This window comes from Lampris incognitus, chromosome 6 (genome assembly GCF_029633865.1).
Source record: "Lampris incognitus isolate fLamInc1 chromosome 6, fLamInc1.hap2, whole genome shotgun sequence".
Lineage (NCBI taxonomy): Eukaryota > Metazoa > Chordata > Actinopteri > Lampriformes > Lampridae > Lampris > Lampris incognitus.
Genome location: NC_079216.1, coordinates 45,640,364 through 45,648,227, shown reverse-complemented (window position 1 = coordinate 45,648,227; position 7,864 = coordinate 45,640,364). Strand labels below are relative to the sequence as shown.

Below are 7,864 nucleotides of genomic sequence, written 5' to 3'. Positions count from 1 at the left end.
ACATCTTATCTGTCATTATCTCTCTTTGGGTTGTTCTTTAAGAAACCCAAGTCTAACGAAAGTTTGTCTGTCTGTCTGTCTGTCTGTCTGTCTGTCTATCTAGTAATTTGTCTTCCATCTGTCTGTCTGTCCATTCATGTATTTATTTCTATTCTGGGAATGGAAAATTAGATCTGCTTCTTTCAACCCACACCTGAGTGGAATTAAACCATTTGGAAATACATCAACCACTCATTCAAAGGTTAAATTCCAGCTTGAGCCTGAATAGCTAGGTCAACTTAAGTTAAACACATTCATTTTACTTACATAAAATGACAGTGATTGAGAGGTATGGGTATTTCATTGTGCCACACTGTTGACTAAGTTAGCTTTGAGTTTAGTCTGGCCTTCAAGCGGCCATTTGTAGGTTTGAGTGTTTAAAGGGACATTAATCAATAAAAGCAAATATTAAACAATGAGCACACTATTCAGTGGAGGCACGGTTAATTTTTTTTTTAGTTTGTGTCAACGTTATTTCTCCAGAGAGGCGAACTAGGGCAGTCATTGTTCTCTGAAGGAAAATGAACTGGGCTGGATGATCACCTCTCTCTCTCTCTCTCTCTCTCTCTCTCCCTCTCTCTATTTCTTTTTTTAATGTATTTTGGCTCTTGGAGATCTTTACACTCATCACTAGTCCCTATAAATAAGCAGTTTAACCTTTTTTTTGTTATCGACTAACATTCTTTTTGCAACACGTAGCTACTTAGCAGTGCAGAAGTGCATATTTCTTTAGTGTGTCAGAGTATGAATGTGTTTGATTCTCCGTTTGCATTCGCTCCATCTACACCACTTCAGAGGAACAAACAAATACGCGTTGCCGTGGCAACAGCTGAAACAGGAAGAGGCTGGTCTGGATGTGGTAGTGAAGCAATGTGCAACGTGTAGCTACTTAGCAGTGCAGAAGTGCACATTTCTTTAGCGTGTCAGAGTGTGAATGTGTTTTATTCTCCGTTTTGCATTCGCTCCATCTACACCACTTCAGAGGAACAAACAAATACATGTTGCTGTGGCAACAGCTGAAACAGGAAGAGGCTTGTCTGGATGTGGTAGTGAATGAAGCAATGTGTGATATTTCTGAGCGTCAGTGTCATTTGTCTGCCATAGTAACGTCCACATCAGTCTGTGTGCACGTCATTATGGAAAAAAAGAAAAGAAAAGTACTTTCCCAACTTCCCTATAAAATTCTTTACCGTTGAAGACATCTCAATAATAGCCTACATGCAAGACCTGCTAGTGTCAAATCAGTACAATTCTTAAAGCTAATCCAGATTTCAAGTCTAACCTGTTCTTTTGTAAATGTTTATTACTTTCCTGCATTATTTGCCATTGTATTTGTCCAAAGGTGCCCCCCCTTGTTTTAACAACCACCTGCGAAACCACCTGTCTCTGGGTCTTTATTAGCTATATCCACCACACAGGAGATTAACCGACATCAAGGAGGGGGAAGTCAAGAGGGAAGAGGGTGTGTCACTTCTCAATTGGGACTACATTGTTCTCCTTCTGTTAAGCATTGTTTGAGTTATATATATATATATATATATATATATATATATATATATATATATATATATATATATACACTACCGTTCAAAAGTTTGGGATCACCCAAACAATTTCGTGTTTTCCATGAAAAGTCACACTTATTCACCACCATATGTTGTGAAATGAATAGAAAATAGAGTCAAGACATTGACAAGGTTAGAAATAATGATTTGTATTTGAAATAAGATTTTTTTTACATCAAACTTTGCTTTCGTCAAAGAATCCTCCATTTGCAGCAATTACAGCATTGCAGACCTTTGGCATTCTAGCTGTTAATTTGTTGAGGTAATCTGGAGAAATTGCACCCCACGCTTCCAGAAGCAGCTCCCACAAGTTGGATTGGTTGGATGGGCACTTCTTTGAGCAGATTGAGTTTCTGGAGCATCACATTTGTGGGGTCAATTAAACGCTCAAAATGGCCAGAAAAAGAGAACTTTCATCTGAAACTCGACAGTCTACTCTTGTTCTTAGAAATGAAGGCTATTCCATGCGAGAAATTGCTAAGAAATTGAAGATTTCCTACACCGGTGTGTACTACTCCCTTCAGAGGACAGCACAAACAGGCTCTAACAGGTACTATTTAATGAAGATGCCAGTTGGGGACCTGTGAGGCGTCTGTTTCTCAAACTAGAGACTCTAATGTACTTATCTTCTTGCTCAGTTGTGCAACGCGGCCTCCCACTTCTTTTTCTACTCTGGTTAGAGCCTGTTTGTGCTGTCCTCTGAAGGGAGTAGTACACACCGGTGTAGGAAATCTTCAATTTCTTAGCAATTTCTCGCATGGAATAGCCTTCATTTCTACGAACAAGAATAGACTGTCGAGTTTCAGATGAAAGTTCTCTTTTTCTGGCCATTTTGAGCGTTTAATTGACCCCACAAATGTGATGCTCCAGAAACTCAATCTGCTCAAAGAAGTGCCCATCCAACCAATCCAACTTGTGGGAGCTGCTTCTGGAAGCGTGGGGTGCAATTTCTCCAGATTACCTCAACAAATTAACAGCTAGAATGCCAAAGGTCTGCAATGCTGTAATTGCTGCAAATGGAGGATTCTTTGACGAAAGCAAAGTTTGATGTAAAAAAAATCTTATTTCAAATACAAATCATTATTTCTAACCTTGTCAATGTCTTGACTCTATTTTCTATTCATTTCACAACATATGGTGGTGAATAAGTGTGACTTTTCATGGAAAACACAAAATTGTTTGGGTGATCCCAAACTTTTGAACGGTAGTGTATATATATATATATATATATATATATATATATATATATATATATATATATATATATATACATCCATGCATCCATTATCCGAACCACTTATCCTGCTCTCAGGGTCGCGGGTATGCTGGAGCCTATCCCAGCAGTCCCTGGGCGGCAGGTGGGGAGACACCTTGGATAGGCCGCCAGGCCATCACACAGGGCCAACACACACACACACACACACACACACACACACACACACACACACACACACACACACACACACACACACACACACACACACACACACACACACACACACCTAGGGACAATTTAGTATGGCCGACTCACCTGACCTACATGTCTTTGGACTGTGGGAGGAAACTGGAGCCCCCAGAGGAAACCCACACAGACATGGTGAGAACATGCAAACTCCACACAGAGGACAGCCCCCAAGGTTGGACTACCACGGGGCTTGAACCCAGAACCTTCTTGCTGTGAGGCAACCGCACTAACCACTAACCACTGCATCACCATGATGCCCATATATATATATATATATATAAAACTTCATTAAATAAAGTGTTTCTTTTAACAAAGTTTTATATATATATATAAAATTCGGTGATTCAAGTAAAATTCTTTATGAGACGTTGCAAGCCTGTTTCATGCCGTAATCAATGGGAAAGAAAACACGCGTTCTTTCTCATGTAGCTTTATTGACAGCTGATGATTACTTATGGCATGAAACAGACTTGTACTGTCTGATAAAGAATTTACTTGACTCACTGGATTTTATATATATATATATATATATATATATATATATATATATATATATATATATATAACTTTGTTAATGGTAGGGAAAGTGCTCAACAAATTTGGTCCTTCGAGCCGGATAGAGAGTGACCGCTGTGGAGAGTGAAGACGTTTCCGTGTAGTAGAAGTGAAGCAATGCAGCCAGCCTAGACCCGGCCTAGACCCGACCTAGACCCGGCCTAGACCCGATCTAGACATCAGATACGTCCACCAGCTTGGGTCGCTGACTATGACGTCTCACTGCCTGTCGTCATCAAGAGACCTCCCCTTGCTGCTGCTGCAGCGCTCTCAGTCCAGCGCCCCCAACAGAGGCAGGAGTCCTACCACAGTACAGAGAGGACCACCAAGATGCTACCTCTCACCCCTCTGCCCGTTGATCAGTGGAGTCCAGTTGGTGGTACCCGCCCGAAGTATCCCAGGGAGTCAGTGTACTCGGGGCCCCAGCACACATACACACATACGCCTACCTGGCAATAAACATCTTTGAAGACAATATCTTCGCATTCTTGCTGATGCGCCACAGTGGTCACATACTCCCATCCAGCTACAGTTACAGTCCGAGCTATCAATCCTCCACTACATTCGATGACAGCTGATGATGCTTATGTCATGAAACCGGCTTCTACTGTCTCATAAAGAACTTACTTGACTCACTGGATTTTATATATATATATATATATCTCAATACAGATGCAGGAAAAAAGTTTTAATATATTGCAGTACAGGCCTGTTTCGTGTGTTGCACACTCATCAGCTGCTAATAATGATATGTGTGTATGTATATATACATACATACATACACACACACACACACACATACAAACACACACACATGCATGTGTACATGTGACTTTTTGTGTTTTTACCCCAACATAGCAAGCGTTCCTTTGCAGCTCTCTGCAGGAATCAGAGCAGCAAGAACTGCAGCACCCAGCAGGTGATCTTCCACTGAGCCAGGGGGGTTGTGTGTTTTCGAATTAGACGTGGTGGTTACAATTGCAGTTTAAAAGGTAATGTTTAAAGTCTAAAGCAGGGATAGGCAACATGGTCCAGAAAGGTCCGGTGTGGGTGCAGGTCTTTGTTCCAACCAAGCAGTTACACACCTGATTCTATTAGTCACCAATAGTCTTTGCTAAGGAACTTGATTTGTAGACTCAGGTGTGTAACTCCTTGGGTGGAACAAAGACCTGCACCCACACTGGACTATTCTGGACCATGTTGCCTATTCCTGGTGTAGAGAATGTATGTCATATGAGATCACATTATTTTTCGTCCACTCTCCATGTCTATTCAATTCTCCATCTGATTTCCATTCTCCCTCTGTCGATATCTCTTTCTGTTGCTTGAATGGGCATTGCAGCTGGATTGTATCCAAACTATAACAGTTTTAACCACAATTCAAGCCTGGTCCCTTTTGCATCTAGTTTAGGAGACATGATAGCAATGTGAGCAAAATCCAGTTTTCCTGCATCCATCCTTGTCACTTAATGGGTGAGGACTGATGCAATGAAATGAAAAGTGCAGCTGTGGCCGAGGTATGAAAAATACCAAGCAAAATATGGTTGGGTTTTTTTTCTTGGTTTAAGTTGTACCATGATTTAAACTTGTGTTCTGTTTTAGTTTTGAAAATGTATATACATGTATATAGTGGGTCTAACGCCTTCTAGCTCATTAGAACTCCACGCAAAATTCTGTGATGTTCGTCAATTACTTTCATTGTTGTCATATTGATGATATCACTGGGCAGCACGGTTGTGCAGTGGTTGGCGCGGTCGCCTCACAGCAAGAAGGTCCTGGGTTCGAGCCCCGGGGTAGTCCAACCTTGGGGGTAGTCCCGGGTTGTCCTCTGTGTAGTCTTTGCATGTTCTCCCCGTGTCTGCAGTGGGTTTTCTCCGGGTGCTCTGGTTTCTTCCCACCATCAAAAAGACATGCATGTTAGGGTTAATACTCCTGTTTGTGCCCTGACCGAGGCAATGGAAAGGAGACCTGGAGTTGGTCCTGGGATGCTGCACAGCGGCTGCCCACTGCTCCTGGCTACACAGCTAGGATGGGTTAAATGCAGAGAGGAATTTCCCCATGGGGATTAAGAAAGTATATCAAAAAAAAAATTTTTTTCTTTTAAATGAACCAGTTTCCAGTTTATTGGAAAGAGAAGCTCTTTTAAATATCCATGCATGTCATCGTCGCAGGTGTGAGTCTATCCCACAGATTTCTAATTTTTCAGAGCCCATTTCCGCCAACATTAGTGAAAAATAACTACTAATAGCCTGACCTATAATTTCCCATTAGTGTGTTAAATCATAACCCCCACCCTCCACCCCACCCCACCCCACCCCACCATACATAGTGTTCCTCTTTTCCCCATAGAGGTGAATGCAGACCCTGTTAGATAGACCACCCCACTGGCATATTGCCTCTGTGCATATCACCCCTCCCCGTTTGCACTATTTAGATTACCAAATTATGTGACATGATCTGGGATAGTGCAAAGTATTGACTGTAAACGTCTTTCTATTTCAAGTGAACAGTCGACGTTTGTCCTTCTTTCTCCACCATTCGCTGCTTTTCCCATGACCGGGGAACTTGGTCCTGGCCATTAGCAGCATTCTGTATGGATGTTTGGTAAGGTAGTCAACCAACTACAGACCAGCACCATTCACGATGTTTCTCACACTTGTCTATTTGAGGATTTGTATAATCAGATGGGGACACTATAAGACCACGCTGTGTGTTTTTTGTTTGTTTTTTTTCCCTCTCTCCAGAAACCCGAGATGACTCTATCTCCTCATCTACTCGAATGAAATGCTCAGATATTTATAACTAGGGGTAAGTTTTGTAATGATCGAAATGGACGTTGCTTCACACACCGCAGATAAAAATCAAGCAGGCCTGTGTTTGGGGACTGAGTTAGCTGGAAGCTCATCAGCAAGAAGTTTCCATGGAATCACCGTGTCTCGCTTGCGTACAGTACACAGTGCTTTAGAAACAAGTCACAGTTAACAAACAACGGCTGTTCTCTGCTCCACATAATCTTTTTTTTCCCCCAAGAGAAGTGAAAAACATTCATTTGTTTCACTTCCATTCGCCTCCACTTGAGTGATGCAAATGAAAGTAAACCGATTACACGACCCCACGACACTTTCTTATTATCGATGAATGGATGTTAGGAAAGGATCTCGAAGAGAAAACTGTGTCTCTGTGAAATGGAAGTAACTCCTTCGATTGGTGGCATAGTGTAACACTAGGGGACCGAGAGAGAGAGAGAGAGAGAGAGAGAGAGAGAGAGAGAGAGAGAGGAGAGAGAGAGAGAGAGAGAGAGAGAGAGAGAGAGAGAGAGAGAGAGAGAGAGAGAGAGAGAGAGAGAGAGAGAGAGAGAGAGAGAGTAGACAAGAAAATCAGATTGAAAATGGAGCGAGGTGTGAACAAAAGACCAGATGCGCTCTCAGAAACTGTTGCTGTCAGGAAATAAAAAAGCGAGGGAGGCTGAAGAGGTAGGGAAGAAGAGAGACGTGCATACTTAGCCGGACAAGAAAAGATCACCTTCTTCTCCATTATAAACTGTGGGAGACGGGCAGACACGGGAAAAGGGGGAGAGAGAAGGGACTGAAAGAGAGAGGCTGCATGAGGCAGGCAGGCAGGCAGGCAGGAAAGGTGGGTGGGGGCAAGTGTGGGAGAGGCAGAAGGGTGTGTGCGCACATGAACCACCCTCTTCCCCCTTCTGCCTGTGTGTCACTAGCCTCCGTGTCTCTCTGAAGGCAGAGAATAAAGTTAGCCAAAGTCTGAATCTGCTTCAGTAGCTACTAGACATCCACAGCCACCACCTTGAGAGCAAAAGACCCCCCCCCCCTCTCTTTTTTTTTTTTGGATTTTTCTTTCACTCATCCGGTCTCTCGTTTGCGCACACACACACACACACACACACACACACACACACACACACACACTTATACACTCAGACACGTGCGCGCGCACACACACACACACACACACACACACACACACACACACACACACACACACACACACACACACACACACACCAACCATCACTCCTGGAAGAGAGAAGACAGGACCACAAGAGAACCGATACACACCTCCTCCACCAGCTCTTCACCCAGCCTTCACCAGACGCTTTGCCAAGGATGTGGACTCTGTTCTTGTGGGTCACTTTTGGATTACTGGTCTCCTCCAGATCGGACCAACTTGAAGGTGAGGGGACTGTGCCTTTGCCCGGCAGACAGCTCTTTGTTTGGGATGG

General features: G+C 43.0%; 1 protein-coding gene across 1 annotated transcript in view; it reads left to right on the top strand.

Annotated features, from left to right (window-relative positions):
• The first annotated feature begins 7,435 nt into the window (after positions 1 to 7,435).
• Positions 7,436 to 7,864, top strand: part of cd44b (CD44 molecule (Indian blood group) b) — a 38,774-nt gene continuing 38,345 nt past the window's right edge. Inside the window, exon 1 of the mRNA XM_056282128.1 lies at positions 7,436 to 7,815. Coding sequence (XP_056138103.1) covers positions 7,749 to 7,815 — 67 coding nt within the window. The 5' untranslated portion in view covers positions 7,436 to 7,748. The remainder of the gene's footprint in view (positions 7,816 to 7,864) is intronic.